The sequence below is a fragment of the Littorina saxatilis genome, linkage group LG3 (assembly GCF_037325665.1).
Source record: "Littorina saxatilis isolate snail1 linkage group LG3, US_GU_Lsax_2.0, whole genome shotgun sequence".
NCBI classification, from domain to species: Eukaryota; Metazoa; Mollusca; class Gastropoda; order Littorinimorpha; family Littorinidae; genus Littorina; species Littorina saxatilis.
In genome coordinates this window covers 53820653-53844228 of record NC_090247.1, presented here as the reverse complement: position 1 = coordinate 53844228, position 23576 = coordinate 53820653, and the positions used below count along the sequence as shown (strand labels likewise).

Sequence of the window (23576 nt, the reverse complement as noted above, 5' to 3'; positions counted from 1 at the left end):
GGAGAAGAAAAACTTGAAAAACTTTTACCTACAAAGGGTCGCTTTTTGTCCAGTATTCCAATGTTGGTAATGTACATGGATTGAATGAAAGTATGTCTAGTAATGCCAAATACACACACACATGCACACACAAGCAAAAAATCACAAACACAAAATCTTTTGTGGTTGAAATGTCGATAACTTTGCAGTCCAGAACCACTCCTGATAACAAGCAGCCATCACAAAATAATCATGCTCTACGTGGGTAATATAGCCTTTCAATATTAATTACATGTAACAGTGGTTTCTAGGCGGATAACAGTGTCCTCGAAATTTGTGATTATTTTTAGAACGTGTGCATAAGCAGTCTGCTTGTTAACGTTCTTAATGTTGTTATTGTTTGAAACGTGTGTCAAAGAAAATGAATAATACACGCTTAAACCAAATTTGTGTTCACGGTTATCCGCCAGATTCCGTTTATTTATTGCCGACAGCATAACATTTTCCGCGGTACACACACACACACACACACATACAGACACCAACACAAACACACACACACACACACACACACACACACACACATAATCACAAACACGCATGCACGCACACATACACGCGTGCCACACACACACACACACACACACACACACTTCTCAAAGGTTCCGCTCTAAGCTGATGCGATAGTCAAGAAAAATCACATTAATTGCCAACACTGTTTTCTCTAATAGCTAAATAGATACCATTCTGACATGTATACACCATAGCAACTATCGCAGCCGGAGGTCAAGCCGGAAGTCAGCAAATTTTTAGTACTCCAACTGCCTATACATGTGTCAAAAAAATGCTCACTAACGACCACAAATTTGATCGCTGTTCCATTTGAATGTGTGTCCCAAACACTTTATTTATTTATGATTTTATTTATTCATTTCTTCTTTTCTTTTTTTGGTCACAGGAAAACATAGTCGAACATGGCGAAGAACGTCTTTTGAACAGCGTGTCTCGTGTCTAATCGAAAACGTTGTGGATGTTGCTTCTCAAATTCTCAGGAAGTTGCAGGAAGTATATCTAAGCCTACATTTTGCTGGTTGTAAGACGCGTCGAAAAGAAGAGCGGTTTTCCTATTCAGTACTACATGGTTCTCAGATCACGTTCATGACTTCGCAAAGGCGTAACCGTATGCCATCAAAGTCACAGGAATACTGACTTGGATTGAGATTCAGTTGAAATCTTCGGTTTCACTCTGCCCAGGGCCGGACCAAGTTCGTTTGAGGGGGGGGGGTTCCAACTGAAGGAACTATTTGTCTATTTGTTTATTTGTTTGTCTTCCTGTCCGCATTTAGATCTCTGGTTCTTCTTTGATCCCTCGAAATAGAGGTCTGAATCAAAAAACATTCAGCACCTTGGCACTCATTGCAATAGGATCAAACAATATACGAAAAGCAGCGACCGAAAGAAGGACGGAAGTTGTTTCCAAGGATTTTGAGGGTACAATGCTTAATTGGAACAAGCTACTTAATTTGGCACCGATAGGCCTCTGCCGGTGCAGGTCGATTTACTCTCAAAGCACTAACACGACGACTGATGCCAGTCGTCCCTTTTCTGAATGTCACTGTATATAATACAGTCAGTTGCTGTGTCTTCGTAGAGCTTGCCCTTGGAGGCATTCATCCTCCATGAAGTGCTGCTGCTGCTGGTCCGTTCAATCAGAAATAAGAACAAGCGATACACAGGAGCTCTCAGCACCTACGAAAGAAGTCACAGCAAGACTAGTATTCGCCGCTCAGTAATAACGTTCAGTGTTTGTCTTTGTTGAGCTTGCTTTAACGGTCTTTACCTTTTGCATGGCGTGCTGTTGGGGCTGCTTCTCCGCATTCAAACAAGAATCAGGGTACGCACTATGACACAGTAGACACGTCATGTCCTAAACGAAGAACCAGGGCACGTAAGCTTTCACTGCATATATGACCAAGGCACGCAATGCTGACACAGCACTCTCCATATCAAAACCAAGGACAAGTTCAAGCAAGCATCCACATCATTATTTCTGTCTCGTCTTGGTTGAGTTGCCTCAGACAGTACCATATAGATGTCCAACTAAAACCCAGACAAACATTTTCTTCGACGCATACAAAAGTTGGTTGCTGTCTTTGGTGAGCTTGTCCGTCTTCTTCGTGACGTGCCGCTGCCAGTACAGCTCTATATCCAACCAAAGAATAAGCGCAAGCAATACACAGAACTCTCAATCTCTAAAACAAGAACGAGAGCAAAGCATTCACGGCATACGGAGTGAGGAGCTGTCAATGTTAGGCTTGTTCATCCAGTGTTTGAGAAATAAAAGAAGTAAGCGCTTTAAGTGCATACGACATAATGCCATAGAGTGAGCGAAAGTTACTAAACTAATCTCCTGGCACTTGAGAGAGAATAAGAATCATTGAAATGAACAAGCGACTTTCTTCCTCAAAATGCTGTTCATCCAAACCAACAATCACTGGCATTCACCGTGTACTATAAGCTCAGTTATAATGCAAAACAGTACTCAAATATCCAGCCAAGAACCAGAACCAGAACATGTTTGTGATGCTTCAGCGCACAGAAAGTCAGTTTCTGTCTTTGTTGAGCATGTCTTTGAAAGTATCCATCTTCTGCTGTTGTCGCTGCTTCTCCGTATCCAGATCAAGAGTCAAGGCAGGCTATACCGACACAATGCTGTTAATGCCAGAACTAGGGCAAGCTGGCATTCACTGTGAATGTAATAAAGTCAGTTCCTGCCTTTATTGAGCTTGCCCATGGAAGTATCCATCTTCTGCTGTTGTAGCTGCTTCTCCGTATCCAGATTAAGAATCAAGGCAGGCAATACTGACACAATGCCGTTTATTTCAGAACAGATGAAGAACCAGGGCAGACTATAGCTCAGTTCCTGTCCTTGTTTATCGTGCCCATGAAGGTCTCCATCTTGTGCATGACGTGCTGCTGCCGCTGTTTCTCCGAGTTGCGCCGCGCCTCCATGATGAACTGCTGCTGGGACTCCGCGGAGCGCGGCATGGTCTGCGTGCTGGCGAGGTGCGCGCGCCACGCGCCGGCCGTCATAGTTGCACTTGCCTGGCTCATGATCTCTGTCAACCCCGCCCTCTTGCTCAGCGCCCCTGCAGACTTGCCGCGCTTCTGGTGAGGGGACACCGGCTTGCGGTCCTCTATAGGCGGGGAGGGGGGGATCCCTCGCGGGGACGGGGAGGTGGGAGAGGCTGGGGTGGAGGTCGGGGACTGGGGAGGGCCGGTGCTAGGGTTTTTCCTGAAGCCTCTGCTGGAGGTCTGGGATCGCATCCTGCCGATGTCCTGCATGTAGCGACGCGCTTTCTGCTGCTGCTGGAGCTGCTCTTCGTGCTGTTGCTGCTGCTTCTGCACCTTGAGCAGCCTCCTGGTCACCTCGTCCGTGTCGTCCTCCCACGCCTGGTGCGGAGTGACCCGCCCCTTGCTCGGCGAGGTCCGGCCCGTGGAGGGCCTGCTGGGGCTGGACTCACGCTGGTTCAACGCGGCTCGCTCAGAGTCCGAGCCCTCGCTACCACCGCCTTCGTCCTCACCGCCAGCAGCAGACGTCGACCACAACCACATGCGACCTTTCGCGGGACTACTCTGCGGGCGCGGAGGTAGACGGCCCCTTGCGCTGGTAGAGTCTTCCTCTCCTGCCTGCTTAGCCGCAGACGTGTCGTCGTCTTCTGTAGCGTTTCGACAGAAGGATGATCGGTCCATGGCGGAGTGGGGGCGAGGCATGCGGCGTACCTTCCTGCTGATGACGCGCTCGCCGTAGAGGAAGCAGGGCTCATCCTCCTGACCAGGGTCCAGTTGTCCTCCCGGCTGACCGCTGGGTCCTCGGCCCTCAGGGCTGTGACCGCTGGAGTTCTGTGGACAGGAGAGTGAGTTGTAAGGACAGAATAATTGTGTTTGTTGGGATGAGGTTCACACACACACACACACACACACACACACACACACACACACACACACACACACACACACACACGCACTGATTGATTCTCGAACTGCATCCGACATTGTTAGTGGACGTTCATCGCCTTACTTTCGTAAGTAAACCTGCATTTACAACATTAATGTTATTAATTTTTTAAATGATAAAACCAAAAGAATTGTAATACCAGAATATATTCCAACGCTGTAGAGGTAAGACGAATGTCCTGATTGGTCAGCCTTGCCTGATGGAGTCGACCCTTCTCCAATAGCATCATCTTATGCTGAAGTCTCGCCTGTTCCAACGCGTTGAGACGAGACGCGCGTTGCACTCGCGAAGAGCTGTAACTAGGTGGCTCACGTGACGGCATCCTTGAAATCACGTGACAGATGATATATTTTAATTAATATTCGATTGGGATTCTGCAACGCGGTTGATTGCAGTTCATTGTTGTTGTTGTTGTTGTTGTTGTTGTTGTTGTTGAACTTGTTGGTTTTGTAGCAATTTGCGAAGAAGAAATCCTTCACAATCACAGGTGATGTGATGGTGATCTGTCATTATGTTCACATGGTAAATTCTCAGACACAATGAAGTTGTGAACTCAGTCTTACTCCAGGCGAAGTGATATGGACCCACATGTAGTCGTATGCGCGCCAATGCATCTCAGGGACGTACGTAGCTGTTGTCAGATCTGAAAGCAAAATGAAAAAAATACAGCTATACTTGCTAGCATTCATATTCACGTAAGAAAATTACCAAATTTCACAGCAGTGCTGTGTCTGTCTGTCAGTCACGGTCTTTGTCTTTGTCTCAATCTCTCTGTCTGTCTCAAAATAATTCTGACCAATTTAAAGTCTGACACAGTTGACGAAGACACGAATGGTAGTCCAGTTGTCAGTTCTTACACGAAGTCGTGTTACCCACCCGTATGTTCACGCCGACTGATATGTGTGAGTATACACTGTAAATACATAGGGAAGGCTTGTGGCGTTTGTTTACCGCTGTCAGCTGATAATCAGGGACTAACGTCTCACCAACTTCATAACTCAGATATTAGTATAATATATAGTGTATGTGTCCATTTTTCGCCGCCGAAATTGCCACAGGTACACGAAAGAGTAGCTGTTTTCCTATAGGCATTGTGGACACTTTCCCTTCAACTCGGTCCAAGTTAACTTTAGCTTAAGTATGATTTTAATTTTTATTTAATTTCACAAGTGTATTTGTCCATGTGGCAGTTTTCCGCCGTCGAAATTGCCACAGGTACACGAAAGAGAGAAGCAGTATGCCCACAGACAATAGCGAACACTTTCACGACCCGTAAATCCAAGTTTACTTTAGCTTGGTATGATGTTTTAATTTCACAAGTGTGTGTGTCAATGTGGCAGTGTTTTCGCCGTCGAAATTGTCACAGGTACACGAAAGAGAAGCAGCATGCCTCCAGGCATAGTGGACACTTTTCCTTTAATTCAGTCCAAGTTAACTTTAGCTTGGTATGATGTTTTAATTTTGGAAGTGTATGTGTCCATGTGGCAGTTTTTCGCAGTCGAAATTTTTAACAGGTGCACAAAAGAGAAGCAGTATTCCTACAGACATAGCGAACACTTTCACGGTAATTCCAAGTTTATTTAAGCTTGGTATGATTTTTGTTTTAAAGTTCACATATTTTGTTGTTGTTGTTATTGTTGTTGTTGTTGTAGTTGTTGTTGTCTGACTAATTACACCAATTACTTTTTTTTTGGTAAGATAATAATGTATGCTCTTATTCTATGTTAAACTGAGACCAAACAGATCTGAGACAGTGAATCAAATCGTCTGCACGGGACGGGCTTAGCCTTTCAACACTTTCATCCTTTCATGTCTTCAGTTTGGCAGCTCAACACTAGATAGCCATTGTAAAAGCTTTATTTTGGCAACCGAGAATTGACCTGTTGTTACAAACTCCATTATAATGTGTGTGCATGCCTGTTCTCTGGGCCCTTTTGCGCTGGGGTACGAATTCAATGAAAACGGAATCGCACATTAAGTGCCTTGACTTAGTCCACTTAATCTTTCGCGAATGTTGTGTGTGCTTGTGTTCTGAATTAAAAAAAAAAAAAAGTTTTTCACGGCAAAGGCGCTTTCTGTTCCTAAAACGTGTCTACCGGTTCTTTTTTGACAGTAAATAAAACTATTGGCAAAGCAAACTGACCTGCAAACGCCAAGCGCCTGTAAAAGGTCTCCTGCCAAAATCAATATAAGGTCGCCAGTTGACAAATTGCATGTAAACGAGCATGTGGAGCCTGTAGGTACATTAGGGAAAACTTGCCTCTGAAATTCGGTACAAGCATTCGCGATTGAATCAAGCTATATGAAATCTAGTTCCTGTCAGAAAAAGTGTATGAATTTCATTTTCATTTTCATTACTTTATTGTCCCATCGCTGGGAAATTCGGGTCGCTTCCTCCCAGTGGAAAGCTAGCAGCAACGGAGTCGCGCTACCCAGGTGTCTGCGTGTTTAGGTGTATTCAGCCACCTGCACTTATGGCAGAATGACCAAGGTCTTTTACGTGCCATTGTGATGACACGGGGGTGGGACATGGCTTCCGTCTCTGGGTCTGCACATAAAGTTGACCCGTGTCCGTCCCGGCCCGAATTCGAACCTGCGACCTTTCGATCACAAGTCCAGTGCTCTACCAACTGAGCTACCGGGCCCCCATTAATATCGATAAAAGTATAATGTATTCATACAGTCGTATCTGCCCTTTACGACCACCTGACAAGATGGCCGTTGAGGGTTTTCCTTATCAATTCGCCTTTCCATAGCGACCACCTCACTATAACGACCACCTCACTATAACGACCACCTCACTATAGCGACCACCTCACTATAACGACCACCCAGTTTAGGTCGGTCCCTTGGGTGGTCGTTTTAGACAGGTTCGACTGTACAAGCTAATCTGAAATTCGGCAGAAGTCTTTGCGGTTGTATAATATGAAGCTGTATTTGACTTGTTCCTGTCAGTAAAAGTGAATGAATACTGATAAAATGCTAATGCGTGGATACTGACAAAAATAATGCTAATGAGTGAATACTGACACAAGGCTGTATATGCTAATGAGTCAGGAGGAACGACTGCTCAGTCGGACAAAAAGGGTCAGCATTAATCAGTTCCGCTTGTTTGCCTGCACAAACTATCTTATTTTCCGCAGAAAAGTCGGTGGTTGCTACCACGCACTTTTCAAGGGCACCGTTTCAAACGCACGCACGCACGTACGCACGCACACACCACACACACACACACACACACAAGCTTTAAGCTTCTCTTCAAAGTTATAATGATGGTTTGGTTTTGGTTGGATGAATGGCATCGAGTGGGAAAACCGTACCTTTGAAGACATAGCGGGTTTTGAATGTTTAATTAGTTAAAACAAGGTTTTATTCAATTTAAATATGATACAATAATAAAACGAGAAACAATAGGGACACGAACTCAAGCGAACGCTTATATTACGTACCCTACGCAGTTGCAAAATAACACAAAATTATATGATGTCGGACATAACATTACTAATACACTATAGAATTATCTGGATCAAAATCAAAGTCAAAGCAAACCAAAATAATAAAACATAAAAACTAGCAGGAGGAATAGGGGTGGGGGGGGGGGGGGGGGGGGGGGGCATGTTTAATTGTTGTCGTAAAGCATTGTCATGAAATATTGTAACTCAGTCAAGATTGGTTCACACTCTAACAGATTCTGTGCATAAAAGTAACTTTCGGAAAGCTTTGGTCAATAGCCTCGGAGTAAGAAAAACACTCACCAAAAGTTATGTTTCCCTTCCTGTATGAAAACGGCACCACGACATTACGTATCACTTTCTATTTTTTTGAAAACGAGATACGTTTCCTTAGGTGTTTGAACAATCTTGCACAAAATGAACTATAACGACTTAGACAAAAACAACTCCTGATTAAGGAACTCGGTGCGAAGCAATCCACCCAGGAAGAACTAGTGAAAGGAAAGTGGGTGAGAGAGCTGTAATCAAGCAGGGCAGTGTACAGAATGCTGACAGATCGTCGAGTAGTTTATTACTCCGCTCGCGACACGGACATTAAAGGGGCACTGTTCACCGAGAACCAGAGCGATCTGAGTCTGATTTTTCAATTTCCTAAATGACACACGTTGTCAGAACGATTTAGATTTGCTAAAACTGTTGGAATATTTTTTCATTTTCTTAAGTTTTAAAACTAGAGGTAGTGACGGTTGAAAATCGAAGCTCGCTCGAGGTATTACTCTCTAGTCGCGGAGTCTCTCAATTAAATGCAACACTATAAAGGCTGTCTTTAATTGACCCCGAACTTGAATTCGCGAAGACTTCACTGAAGTTTTTATACCGAAAATTCCGTGCCATTAAAACTTCGTGCAGGGAGCTTCGTCAAGTCGACTTAGCGAAGTTGACTTCACCTAATTAATTACAGCCCCTACGCCCAAAAATTCAGTGCCAATGTTTCGTGCAGCAAGTTTCGTTAAACGGTAGATATCCCGCAGTAGACTTCGCCCAATTAATATTAGGCCACTCGTAAGGAAGGAACGGCGTGACATTCAAACACACACCGAAATGGTGAGCTTTTTCACACGACGAGATGTTACGAGAGTTTTCACGTAATGGAAACAGCCCTGTTGCTGGTCAGTGGAACTTTAAAATCGGCTGGGATTAACGCATATCTGCTGCACTTGAGATTAACGCAGACCACTTGACCAGTGGTGGCCGATTTCAGTAACTGAATAGCTTGCGCAATATATAACCATAATTTTACTTGCATGTCCAGCGCTGCCAAAGTTCAAGAGATTAGACACCGATTGACAAACAAAAATAGATTTCGCTAATATTTTGCCTGTGGTATATGCAGAGTGTGTTTAAACCAGTGTGAACAAATTAGAGAAATCAATCAGACAGACTTTATGATACAGAATTTTGAATATGATGACAAGTATCAGATAAACGAGAGTTGGGTAATGGAATGGGGTATCTGACCAGTCTTCTTCTTCTTCTTCAGTCTGCGTTCGTGGGCTGAAACTCCCACGTACACTCGTGTTTTTTGCACGAGTGGAATTGTACGTGTATGACCGTTTTTTACCCCGCCATTAAGGCAGCCATACGCCGTTTTCGGAGGAAGCATGCTGGGTATTTTCGTGTTTCTATAACCCACCGAACTCTGACATGGATTACAGGATCTTTTTCGTGCGCACTTGGTCTTGTGCTTGCGTGTACACACGGGGGTGTTCGGACACCGAGGAGAGTCTGCACACAAAGTTGACTCTGAGAAATAAATCTCTCGCCGAACGTGGGGACGAACTCACGCTGACAGCGGCCAGGCTGGATACAAATCCAGCGCGCTACCGACTGAGCTACATCCCCGCCATCTGACCAGTCAAAATATTAGCTTAGTCGATTTTCGGGGTCAATCGTTGCCGTGTTGCGAGGATTTGAGTGGTCAGTGAAAAGATCGGTACCCTCCCCACTGAGACTCAATCTCTTGCTGTGTGTGTGTGTGTGTGTGTGTGTGTGTGTGTGTGTGTGTGTGTGTGTGTAATGTTTAGGAATCTTTTTCAAAATGTCCGGAATGTCTGATATGATGGGTCAGTGCTGCGAAGTTGTTGGAAGCCTTGCCGATGCGTTGGGATAATACAGTCAAACCTAACCTGGCGACCATCTCTCGATAACGACCACCTGCCCACAACGACCAACCCGTGTCACCCCGACCAGCTCTTGTTCAATATAAGTCATATTCCCATAGCAACCAGCTCTCTACATTAACGACCACTGATGGTCGGTCCCCTAAGTGATTGTTATGGACAGGGTCGACTGTATCGTGAAAGGTTTTCAAAAGCACTGCGTCGGGTCAGTTGGCTGAATGACGCCGGTTTTCTCCTACACGGCGACCAAAGTGATACCAGAGCGTATGGGGTCCTGATTTGGCCTATTATGGTCCGCTGGACCCGAAAAGCAATAGCTAACTAACTAACTAACCAGAGCGTATGTTTTTCCACTTTCGATATGATTAACACTTACCTCGTTTGGGATGATATAACATTGCATCAAATGTACGCAGACTGACTAACATGTACCGGATTGGTAGTAAAAAAAAAAATAAAATAAAAAGCCTATCAATTAATAATAATGTCAAATGTGTTTCTTTTTTGCCGGAACATAACATCACACATACGCAGAATTACATGCACGGGATTGTTATTTAAAAATGGCCGCCCGTTTAATGAACCAAAAGAAGAGATGGTTCTACCAAAAAAATAGATGCTTTCACCAAAAGAAAAGATGGCTTGAGTGACAAAGAATTAAAGTACCAAAACAAAATTTGATCCGCCAAAAGAATTGCTGTCTGAACAAAAAATAAAATAAACTGGCAAAAGCAAATATACTCAGGCAAAAGAAAATATAATCAGGCAAAAAATTGACTACTTCAGGCAAAAGAAAATATAGTTAAAAAAAAATGGATAGTCATTCTCCAACACAGTGAAACACTTTGAGAGAGAGGCTGGAAATGTCAAGATTTCTCGGAGTTGTTGAGAATGACATTGTAAAGAACTGGTCTATGGAACGAGCACCAAATGCAACCGCAGAGCACACCGAGATTGCCGAAGCACCACATCGCACACTGAAAATGTGGACAACAGCGTTTCAGTGGGCAACGTCACCAGCTGAGTCGCTGAAGACTGGGAACACGATCTTCGTGGGATCTTCAACCCTGAAAAAGGAGCTCAAGACTGCCATCCGAGAGACCGAAGAAAAGGTTGAATCATCGTCCTGGGCTGACTTCGAGGAGTATGCCACATGTCGGAGTGGAAGATTACGATCAACGAAAACAATCAGTTTTTCTGCAACTGTCCGGAGTTCCTCAAGTGCTACGTGTGTCATCATTCCATGGGCATTGAGATTCGTCTGGAGGTGACCAACCCCCCTGCCCAGGCCAAGACCATCCCAATCGGCCAGAAGCGAAAGCGCGGGCGCCCAAAGCTGTCGAGACCAGCGCTTATCAGGCAGTGAACACACTGATCTTGACTGCTCTGTACACTGATTTTATCATTTTCATTTAACTTTCTTTGGACGTACAATTATGATTATGTTGATATGGAGTGACACTATTTTGTCTCTGAAAGTACACTAAACTTTATATTTTTTGCTGACAGTAGCTATTTTGTTGTTGAAATAATTCGGTTTTTTGTTGAGAATTCTGTTGCAAGTCTCATTTCTGTTTTTGGTAGAATCAATCGTTTTTTTGCTAGAAGCATCTATTTTGTGGGTGGAAACATCCGATGTTTTGTTGGAATATCTTTTGCTAACTAAGCAATTCTTTTGGTGAAGGCATCTATTCTTTTGGTGATTTAATTTATTGCCTTTAAAAACGCCTATTCACCAATAATGATGCCACATTTGTTTTTGTGCGCAGATGATTTAACATAACATCAAACATACGCAAAACAACATGTACTGGATTGGTAGTAAACGAGGCTTTTCACTAATAATCATGCGAAAGTTGTTTCTTTGCCGATTCTTTTGCCGTTCCTGCTGCTTTCTCTGCTAGACATTCAGGTTTCCGTCGTGACCTGAGGTATATAACGACGCCTTCATTGATAAAAGGAAAAGATCTTTCATACAAAAACCATCAGAGATGAGAAAAAATAGTTTAATCAAAAAACGCGCTCATGACTTCTTTATCAGAAACAAAAAAATGGTTCGACAATTTTTGGTGAAGTTCGTTTTCGCATAATTCGGCGGCCTGTAATTTAAAGACAGTGGTATTTTTCATCCGACGGTTTTGTTGTAGTTTTCTTTGTGTTCTGTTGTTTCCTTCTTTTTTTCTCTTTTTTTTTTTTAACAAATTTGTTTTTGTTGTTTTTGTTGGTTGGTTGATCAGTTCCTCAATACGTTCTTTCATGGCTGGTTGGTTATTCGGCATCAATTTGGGCAACTTTTCTTGGCAAAAAGAAGGAAAGGGTCATAATGTTGTTTAGGCAAAAAAAAATAAATAAAAAATAGGTGTGGGTACGGTAACATAGCCAAAACAAATAGGGTAGGAAGGTAGGCAATCACTTTTTTTTTAAAACTTTTTTTTCTAATGTGTACAAATTAAACCTACCTGACAGGGAAATAAGTGTGCGACTCGGGCGCTTTCGCTTTCATTGCGTTTTCTGCACTCGTTTTCTTGTTGGTTTTTTTGGGTTTTTTTTGGACAAATGTGATAAAAAATTATAGGGTCGGCCCCTAAAAATAGGGTAGGTCGGGTTACCGTAACCACCCCTATTTTTTTTAGGCCTTACTTCAGTTGTTGGTGTTGTTGCTGGTTTCCTGTCACACCGTTACTCCATACCTTTGATGCCAGTCATCGACGTAGACTTGAGTGCCCCTAGCAATAGGGCTCAAGATGTATCGATCACACATTGCCCGTTCAGAGCTTAAAGGTACATGTACATTCTTTCTCGTGTCAACTATCATTTTCACGACCACCGATCTCTTCAAGCTTTCACACGGGGTGAGACCATCTTTCCACTTGGTCATATCCCAAAAATCAACATTCTGGTTGTTTCCTTTGCAGAGTTGGTATTTCTTGTTGAAAATATTATATATATATAGGTGTCGCCATGTTGGTCTGCTAAATTGACTCAGAAAAAAGTCCAACTCCGCACAGAATGCTACCACATTGTTGATTTTTGGTGTGTATCCAAGTGAACTCTTATGCGATTTAAAAACCTGAACAGATCTATGATAAGATTTTTTTGATATATTGTATTCTCCTTGAGGAATTCCCTCAAGGAATATTGGGCTGAAATCTCTTGCCAATTTTGTTTCCCCTGCATGCGTGTATTCGTGTTTTCTAAGCCTTGAGACTTTCACTGCGAGCTTGGGATCTTTATCGTGCGCATGACTGCAAATGCGGGAGTTCGGACACATGATACAGTGGAAGAGTCTGCACAAAGTTGACCCTTTGAAATAAGTTCTTTGTCGAGACCCGGGTTCGAACCAACGCCGAAAGCAACGAACTGGTTTTAAGGCCGGCCTGCTACCGACTGAGATACGTTTTCCGCCCCATAATTTATTCTACGCGAGGTAGAACAGTAGCGTTAAGGAAAGACTGCAAGGTATCAAATCAAATCACATTTTATTTTACGAGGGTTGTGGCATAATCAATATAAACGAGATTTTTTTTCAACCAGCCCTCGCCCAGAGAGGGACTACTCTAATCACATATATACACGGACATACATATTACAAAAATAAAAAAGTAAAGGTAGATTAATCAAGCCACGAGAGGGAGGCGGGATCGGCCATCGATAAAGCGATTATTAAGATTTCTTTTGTTTATCGATCGCGCTCAATGATTGATGGGATTAATCCAGTAAATTAAGTTCAGCGGTCGATGCCGTCGAGTTTCGTGACGTGAGCTTGCCGTGACCCAGGGGGGTGCAGGCGAGCATAAGAATTGCAATCTTTGTAGGCGTGGTAGTTTGAGAAAAAAAAATAATTGGACAAGTTGCCGAGAGGATTATCATGTTTCCACGCACTTGTTTTGTAGGTCGATGATTTACCTTTCCGTGTAAGTTTGGACTTTGAAGTTACAGTTCTGAAAGATTCAATTCATGGTATCCCAAAGCCAATCCTGGACGTCGAAATAATGACGGCTCTGGACTTTTTACAGATTTTGTGGGTCTGAATTAATTAAGCAGATTGACAGAGGTGTCACCTACAACATTGAATCGTCAAAAACAACACAGGAAAAAAATGCCACGCTGTACAGGTAGCACTCTGAATTTTGGTATGTGTCCAAGTCGAAGGATGCGCTTACCCCGTGTTTACACAAGCCTGAACATACCCGTGTTGGTGAACATAATCACTTTAAACGAGAAGGGATGCATCTTTAAGTGCTTGCCACTGCGGGCCAGACATCATAAACTGGGGACAGGATTTATTATCTGCTGTGCAAGTGTCCAACCCCCAAGTCAAACACTGGCACCAGCCGATGACGCAATAAAGGTGTCACCAGGCAGATAGCCTCGGGATTTATTTTATGAGCGCTAGTTGTGTGTGTGTTGGTTCTTGTCCTTCCTTGTACATTTATCTTGAATGTTTTGGGACACAGGACATGCTCCATTCATGGTGTACAGCCTGAATGTTTTGGGACACAGGACATGCTCCATTCATGGTGTACAGCCTGAATGTTTTGGGACACAGGATATGCTCCATTCATGGTGTACAGCCTGAATGTTTTGGGACACAGGATATGCTCCATTCATGGTGTACAGCCTGAATGTTTTGGGACACAGGATATGCTCCATTCATGGTGTACAGCCTGAATGTTTTGGGACACAGGATATGCTCCATTCATGGTGTACAGCCTGAATGTTTTGGGACACAGGATATGCTCCATTCATGGTGTACAGCCTGAATGTTTTGGGACACAGGATATGCTCCATTCATGGTGTACAGCCTGAATGGATTTGGAATGAAAGTCTGTTTCGGGTCGAATCAGATAAATCACTTGTTGGAATTAGTTATGTACATAATTAAAACACGTAGAAACAAGTGCATGAATGCTGAAATACGTTTAGTTCACGCATGACATTGTAAGTCATTCAGTCTCAATCATATTATAATACGGATTGTTCAGTAACGACCATGGTACGGTATGAAGATCTAAAAAAAAAAAAAAAAAAGCCCCCTCCCATAAGCCCCCTCCCATAAGCCCCCCTCTCAGCCCCACCTTTCCCTACCCCCTCCCATAAGCCCCCCTCTCACTACTCCCTCCCCTAAGCCCCACCTTTCCCTACCCCCTCCCATAGGCCTCCTCTCCCTACTCCCTCCCCTAGGCCCCACCTTTCCCTACCCCCTCCCCTAAGCCCCCTCTCCTAAGCCCCCTCTCCATACCCTAAGCCCCACCTTTCCCTACTCCCTCCCCTAAGCCCCCCTCTCCCTACTCCCTCCCCTAAGCCTCCCCTCTCCCTACTCCCTCCCCTAAGCCCCCCCTCTCCCTACTCCCTCCCCTAAGAATCCCTCTACTAATACCTCGGGGGAGGGGGGGATGGGGGGGCAAGGGGAGGGAATAACAACAGGGGCGTTGAACCCCCTTTCCCACCCCTTCTTAGCTTATCCCCTAGCTCCCCCCTGTGAGGGGGATAGTGCAATGAGGAATGTAGCTATCCAAGGAGGGAAAGAGGCCCGCCTCTAGATTCTCATTCAATTGTTTTTTCGACGCAAAAATTACCCTACTTTAAAAGCCTTTCTCAAATGTTTGAGGTGACAAGGGTGCATGTAATTAGAAACAAAACGGTAAGAATCTTTCTGAACAAAAATGCGCAAAATTCACCCTCGTAACAAAGTATAAATTGACACATGTTCTTGTTTTATTTTGGTTATTTGCAATTTTCTCTATTGATGGAATTTTATAATTAAAGTTAAAAATAGTGTAAAACCTTCAACTGACGGTGTCTCGTCCAAGCACATAAAAACACAAAAATACTTGTGGTCAACCGTGAACTCTGCTCATGTCATTCGACGATACCCACATTATGCCTCATCTCCGAAAAAACACCAGCTAACTTCCGTTGTAAACATAATTGTGTGCTTTTGTGCAAGTGCCCCCATGATTTTGTAAGGATTACTTACACCCCGGCACCACTTGCACCACTGAGAAAGAGAAACGGCTACTGGAGAGCATTGTGCGGACAGCCTCCAAAATCGCGGGCTGTGACTTCCCCTCCGTTGCCTCTATCTTTGAGTTGCGCTCAGGTCGAAAAGCAGGAAAGATTGTTCGCGACCCCTCCCACCCGGCAAACCACTTCTTCGAGCCTCTTCCATCTGGTAGGCACTACAGAGCTTTGAAAGCCAGAACTAGTCGCTTTCGCTCTAGCTTCATCCCCCATGCTGTACTGACAACACCTGTAGTGAAGACGTTGTAATATACTGTAGTTATAGGATTGGGGGGGGGGGGGGGGGTTCTTTTGTTACTTAGTCCTTTCACTGCATTCCATTACTGTTCTCATAACTTGTGATAGTGGGAATATGTGCAACGTGGAATGGTCCTTATTTTTTAGGTGCTGGAGTAGTTCTGTGATGGTAGTAGTTTTGTGCAATGCGACTCTAGGTTCAGGTGCTTGAGTAGATCTGTGATAGTCTGTTAATACTGTTGTTTTAAACTGTCTAACTGGCTAGATCATGAATATATAATTGTATGTGATGATCTGACTAAATGATAATAATTACGTGTACTACTTACTTTTAAATGGATTATAAATTTTAGGTATTGTTCTAGTATTCACTAATGTTGTATTGATATTACTGGCACCCCTTTTAAACTGATATGGTTTTTACCTTTACAAGGCGACGATGTGAATTTGTGATGTAGATATGTGGCTGGTTATGTGTGAGAATGTAAATAATTGTGTGTGTGTGTGTGTGTGTGTGTGTGTGTGTGTGTGTGTGTGTGTGTGTGTATGAGTTGTGTCTGTGTGTGCATGACAGTGTAATGTACGTATGTATGCATGCATGGTGATGTGTGTCTGCATATGTGTCTGGTTGGTTTTTATTTTATTTTTACCGTGCCGTGCCAAGATGAAATCCTTTTGCAAAATTGGTGAATAAATATCTTGTATCTTGTATCTTGTATCTTGTATCGATTTGGGTACGTAGAGTTTTGATTTCTTGAGCGTGTGTGTGTGTGTGTGTGTGTGTGTGTGTGTGTATCTCTGTGTGTGTGTGTGTCTGTGTGTGTGTGCATGCGTGTGCGTGCGTGTGTGTGATTTTGAAAGTCAGAGATGGGGAGTGTGGGATAGGGAGAGAGGGGAAAGAGAGAGTCACGAGCAAACACACACACACACACACACACACACACACACGCGCGCGCGCGCGTCAATCTCTCACACACACACGCACCCACGCACACACACACACACACACGTGCGCGCATGCACGCAACGCACATACACATTTTGGGGTACCAAATGGTCCCCCGTTTCAGGTGGGATCAGACCTGGGGGAGGATGGGGGGGGGGGGGGTGTTTCACCGGTACATTTACTAAAACAGAATTTATTTACCAAACAATTCAAACTATACTTCTTTGCACAACATACCCGGGATGTTTTGTCTGTACAGAAGGCACGGCAGTACTGTACAAGCGAAGCCTGCTTTGTACAAAAGGCCAAAATAACACAGACAAGATTGAATCTGTTATTCCTATTCATCGACTGAAGGATCTTTTCAGCTTTTCTTGTGCTTTCGCAGTTTGGTTGGCAAGGTCTAGTGAAAAGGGGAAGGGCCGACTCTTAAAGAGTAGAACAACCTTTTTTTCTATCGATTTGTGTTATGAAAACACATTCAGCTTCACGTGATCATTTTCTTTTCTTATCGTTTTTATGCCTGACGCGTGTAAGCTAGACGATCTTTGTGAAGCAAAAAGGCATGACAAAGATGGTATTTCTTTTGGAATCGTTTCATACCTGAATGAAAGCGGTCCACAGAATAGACATGTTTATGGAGTTGTCAGTCACTTTGAATGAGGTGCTAAAAAGTGGGTTCCGATCGCTTTTTTGTGTGTGTTCGGATCAATACACATCTGAAAGGAGAGTCCTTGGACGCTTCGATTCTGGGTTTTATTGTCGTTTTCATTGCTGGTATTTGCAAAGCAGTTTGGCCCGTCTGAGACCTGTCGCGTGGTAATCTTCGTATTGACCAGTGACCCTGAGGTCAGTGACATTTAAGACGAGTTGGCTGAAACTTGTGTAAGGCCCAAAAAAAAAAAAAATAGGTGTGGTTACGGTAACATAGCAACAACAAAATAGGGTAGGAAGGTAGGCAATCACTTTTTTTTTTAAAACTTTTTTTTCTAATGTGTACAAATTAAACCTACTTGACAGGGAAATATGTGTGCGACTCGGGCGATTTTGCTTTCATTGCGTTTTCTGCACTCTACAATGTAATAAAAAGTTATAGGGTCGGCCCCTAAAAATAGGGCAGGTCGAGTTACCGTAACCACACCTATTTTTTTGTTTAGGCCTAACCGAGTGCCGAAACACTACGATCACCTCGGGAGGCGAAGTGCAATCAAACAGGATTGAAAATGTTAGGGCTAATTTCTTAGCCCTATAAAATCTGTTATGCAAACCCGAAGGTTTCCATGAACATACAGACAATCGGAAACCACCAGACCCCATCACAAACAGAATTCCACAATCCACCGGTGTTGACTTAAAGGCCAACAACTCGGGTGCAGAGTCTGCTGTGAAAGGAGCGGTAGCCTCCCCTGTCAAACTTGTTACAACGTCCTAGCCGTGTAAAAATGCTTAAAGGCTCAGTCTTTCCCGTGAAAATAGTTCGACTCATTGCGCCTGAGAACCGGCCACTGCAGACTCAGGCACCACATGTTCTCAAAATTCCACATTGGGGACACGCCTGTATGCCACTGTGGCATCGCAGACATGACAGTGGAACACCTCCTCCAACACTGTCCAATCCACCAAAAACTACGAGCAGAAATATGGTCTGCTGACACACCAGTTCAGGAGAAGATCTTGGGCAACCTGCGGAGTCTTCGCTGTACTGCAGACTTCATCAGAAGTTCCGTGGAGTCCCTGTCTGAGCGATCGAGAAGAAGAAGATTAGCTCATATCCGCCCACGCTTTTGCATGGGGTAAGACAATTCCTCCTCTTGGAAATATACGTGATGTTGATTTTTGGTTTAAACACAAGTTTATTTTAACAAAGGTTACAATCATGACGTGTATACAGTACACCGTAAGGCGGTAACGCTGAACAATTCGTCTCAATAAACCAAATCTATTAATAACGTAATAAACGTTGCATAATGATTATAAAGAAAGACAGTAAAAAGGAAGGAAGGAGGGGAAGAAGAGGAATAAAAAGAAGAGAGATGGGTAGGAGATGTGCAGAAATTAAAGTTGTTGTCCGGCTTGTGGAGCATTGATTATGGTTTGATTTTTAGTATGTGAACAAGTGGAGGGATGGTCTGATCCCATGTAAAAGCCTGGCAAGTTCTGAATGGAATCCAAAAACAGATAAACTGCCAACATTCCAAAATTCAGAATAAAAAAAAACAAGAATGGTATGTTATTGCAACCTTTTGTTTATGACAAAACAAAACGTTTCAGTCACTGTACTTCGACCCAGTGGTCTTTCATGTGGACAGACACTCTGTGTTCAAAGCACAGTGATTGTAACGTTCTGTTTGGTCATTTTGTTTGTTTGTTTGTGTGTTTGCTTGCTTAACGCCCAGCCGACCACGAAGGGCCATATCAGGGCGGTGCTGCTTTGACATATAACGTGCGCCACACACAAGACAGAAGTCGCAGCACAGGCTTCATGTCTCACCCAGTCACATTATTCTGACACCGGACCAACCAGTCCTAGCACTAACCCCATAATGCCAGACGCCAGGCGGAGCAGCCACTAGATTGCTAATTTTAAAGTCTTAAACCCGGCCGGGGTTCGAACCCACGACCTCCCGATCACGGGGCGGACGCCTTACCACTAGGCCAACCGTGCCGGTCTGTTTGGTCATAAATCAATAGTTCCAATAACATATCACATATAAATGTTTTAACATAGAGGGGGAATCGAGACGAGGGTCGTGCATGGTGTATGTATGTGTGTGTGTATGTCTGTGCGTGTGTGTGTGTAGAGCGATTCAGACCAAACTACTGGACCGATCTTTATGAAATTTGACATGAGAGTTCCTGGGAATGATATCCCCGGACTTTTTTTCTTTTTTTCGATAAATACTTTTGATGACGTCATATCCGGCTTTTTGTAAAAGTTGAGGCGGCACTGTCACACCTTCATTTTTCAATCAAATTGATTGACATTTTTGTAAAGCAATCTTCGACGAAGGCCGGACTTCGGTATTGCATTTCAGCTTGGTGGCTTAAAAATTAATTAATGACTTTGGTCATTAAAAATCCGAAAATTGTAATAATTTATTTTTATATAAAACGATCCAAATTTACGTTTATCTTATTCTACATTATTTCCTTATTCCCAAAACATATAAATATGTTATATTTGGATTAAAGACAAGCTCTGAAAATTAAAAATATAAAAATTATGATCAAAATTAAATTTCCGAAATCGATTTAAAAGCAATTTCATCCTATTCCTTGCCGGTTCCTGATTCCAAAAACATATAGATATGATATGTTTGGATTAAAAACACGCTCAGAAAGTTAAAACGAAGAAAGGTACAGAAAAGCCTGCTATGCAGCAAAGCGAAACCACTACCGCGCTGAACAGGCTCGTCAGTTTCACTCCGTTTTGCAGGGGCGGGGATGTAGCTCAGTCGGTAGCGCGCTGGATTTGTATCCAGTTGGCCGCTGTCAGCGTGAGTTCGTCCCCACGTTCGGCGAGAGATTTATTTCTCAGAGTCAACTTTGTGTGCAGACTCTCCTCGGTGTCCGAACACCCCCGTGTGTACACGCAAGCACAAGACCAAGTGCGCACGAAAAAGATCCTGTAATCCATGTCACTGAGTTCGGTGGGTTATAGAAACACGAAAATACCCAGCATGCTTCCTCTGAAAACGGCGTATGGCTGCCTAAATGGCAGGCCGTAAAAACTGTCATACACGTAAAAGCCGTGGGAGTTTCAGCCCATGAACGAACAAACAAACTCCGTTTTGCACAAGCGGCGGACTACGGTCATTGTGAAAAAATGCAGTGCGTTCAGTTTCATTCTGTGAGTTCCACAGCTTGACTAAATGTAGTAATTTCGCCTTACGCGACTTTATTTAGTTCTGAGATGGTGAGCCGAATCATTAACAAGGGAAGGACTGTGCCTTTACGCTTAATAATAATACACAATGGAATGGGAATACTTCTATTCTTTTTTTTTTATATATTTTTTTTATATATATTTTTTTGTTTTTTGTTTGTCTCATCTCTTTTTTCAAAAAATGTGTCGCATTGATCATAATCCGCCATGAAATTTCAGGAATGTTTATGTGAGCACTTACCATAAGTTTTAAACTTGTTGTGCTCCTTCTTAATGATGTTGTTATATTATCATGTGTCTGTTTTCGAATAAAATACTGTTTAAAGGAATACTTCTATGGCGCAAATCCTACACTAGTTATTAGTGTCTCACAAAGCTTAATGTAATTCCGATACATCAAATTGCGTCATATGAAAAAAATCGGTTCAATCTTCTAACCGTTTTGCACTGCTAAAGCTTTAGTGTAATAATTATTCTGAAGTATAAGCATGTGACCATTTGTTGGTGCATGATTTTGTTACCGTTGGTTTAGTGCTAGATTTGATAAGAATGTATACGTGCAGGGTGACTGCACGCAAGTATCGTAAATGTTAATATCTAAACACACGCGCTCACGAACGCACACGCACACACATCCACGTGTACAAGGAAGGTACACACACACACACACATACACACACACACACACACACACACGCACGCACGCACGCTCGCATGCACATAGACATACAGACAGACAGTTAGACAGCAAGTATAAAACAACACATTGAGCAACACTTAGAAGAGAACAAAAGTGGACAAGAATCTTAACTCACCTTCGTTCCTTTTTCTAGATCGATCTGATATCTGTAATGAAGTTGTCCATCGTCAGTCTACTCGAATACATTTCCCCTTGTTTTTTCCCCCCGTCTCGGTGCTTTCTGGTTTGCACGATGTGGATATGATTCCGACGTCAACGGTTGTTCTTTGTGCTTGATCACAGGAGGAACATAAACACAGTTGCAGTATTGAACCCTGCAGGTTTGACCAAACAAATCTCTTCCTCTCAGCGGAAATTGCATACTCAGTCAGAACCGGATACTTTCATGTCCAGAACATACACACAATGTCCCCAGACATAAACAGTACGATAAAGTAAAGCTTGTTTAGTACGTCATAGGACTCGATTTTGGCTAAATGAAGCTGTGGAGGTGTATGATCACGCGCTAAGTATAAACTATTCGGCTCTCAGTTAGTTATTCGCGCTAACTAATATAGCTTTTATCACCCGCTCGCATGTCGCCAATTTACACACCTGGGTTTGCGCTCTCTGATTTCTATGCACCTCTTTACTTTCACTTTGATGTATTCTCGCATAAAGAGTGGATCAACGTTTAGGAGTAATTGCTAGTAAAGGTCGACTTGTGTTGTTGGTGTTTGGTTAAAATGTTTTGTTGTTGTTGCGGGGAACGTAACGATCGGGTACATTAGGAATTGTATAGAATGCAAATTCTTTTTGTTTGATTAAAAAAAAATACTCTTGAAGTTTTCGGTTCAGTATTTTTGTTTAATTTGATTTTGACAAATGGAAATTATCGACAGTGTTTGTGTGTGGGTTGTATCATTATTAGTCTCATTATATTACATCTCTGGCATCAGAAACTGGCAATCGTAATCCGAAATGTGCCTTGTTAATAGCTCAGCTTCAGTTTTTCAAAAGATAGCGACACATTGTAGTGTGTGTGTGTGTGTGTGTGTGTGTGTGTGTGTGTGTGTGTGTGTCTGCGTGTGTGCGTGCGTGTGTGAGTGGTGTGTGTGTGTGTGTGTGTGTGTGAGTGATGTGTGTGCGTGTGTGTGTGTGTGTGTGTGTGTGTGTGTGTGTGTGTGTGTGTGTGTGTGAGTTAATGTTAATTCAGGGTTTGGTCCCAGAGTGCTTCGAATCACAGCATGGATAACCAGGACATGAGTTCAAACATAATGTCACGTCCAGAACTAATGATAAAGAATGAGGTACAATTCACCGTTAAAAAATTACGCCCCCTCCAAAAAAAACCACAAAAAAACCACAAAAAAGTGTCTCATGCTCAAGCTAACTGCCCCAGACAACAGTCCATGTATAGTTATGTCTCGTGAACCTGAAAAGAGGTTTACGGAATAAACTGAATTTGAGTTGTCGCGCATACTACTATGGGTTTTTCCGTCTAGAAAGTTTGGTACTTCGCAACATGAACAGCTTCCCTGAATATATATAGTACACTATTCTTGAGCATTACCAAGGACTACATTTGATACACCTACAATATGCATAAACAGAACTTACCCCGCTTCTCTTCTGTAGAAAACTCCCACTGAACTCTATACCGTGCGGTGTCGAAGAAAGTGAACCACGGATTGTTCAGAAAAGCGCAATACGATACTTGAAAACCTCCTCAGCGCGCGCTTTGGTAGATACACCTCTGATCGAGCCAGTAAACGGGTACATATTACTGATTGTGTGTACCCGGTGCTAAGTCTGGTAAGTGTTTACTTTCCGTCACAGAGCCCACGTATAGTAGATTTATTGCACGATAATCATAAACTCGTGCCACTGAGGTTACTTTGGTGCTAGACTTTTTTTCCTTCTTCTTTTTGTGTGTGTGTCTTGTAAGGGTCATGTTGCGCTCACTTGCAGATACTTTCTTTTCGTTTAATTCTGAAAGAGTGAGCGAAACGATACTCTCGCCACAAGAAAAACAAAAGTGATTAAAAAGGAAACTTGAAATAAAGCTAAAATCCAGTTCCAGTCATGATCCATTGTTCATTCATTCAATCTGTCGGCATTTCCAGTTAGCGTTCTGTTCCGTTTGCTTGTTTGATAAGACATATCAGTCTTCAT

General features: G+C 43.1%; 1 protein-coding gene across 1 annotated transcript; it reads right to left on the bottom strand.

The window, feature by feature from the left end:
- Positions 1-1050: 1050 nt before the first annotated feature.
- On the bottom strand, positions 1051-22338 carry LOC138962676 (fibronectin type III domain-containing protein 1-like). The gene is made up of 3 exons (XM_070334594.1): positions 21538-22338; positions 4137-4640; positions 1051-3882 (listed from the first exon to the last, which is right to left on the bottom strand). Exons 2-3 carry the CDS (start codon positions 4317-4319, stop codon positions 2896-2898), a joined length of 1170 nt encoding a protein of 389 aa, XP_070190695.1. The 5' UTR covers positions 4320-4640; positions 21538-22338; the 3' UTR covers positions 1051-2895.
- Between the last annotated feature and the right edge of the window lie 1238 nt (positions 22339-23576).

Coding starts and splice junctions, on each gene's coding strand:
- LOC138962676 (XM_070334594.1), bottom strand. CDS start 4,319: ATGCCGTCACGTGAGCCACCTAGTTACAGCTCTTCGCGAGTGCAACGC. Junction 3,883..4,136: donor CAGCGTTGGAATATATTCTG/GTATTACAATTC, acceptor TCCTGTCCACAG/AACTCCAGCGGTCACAGCCC.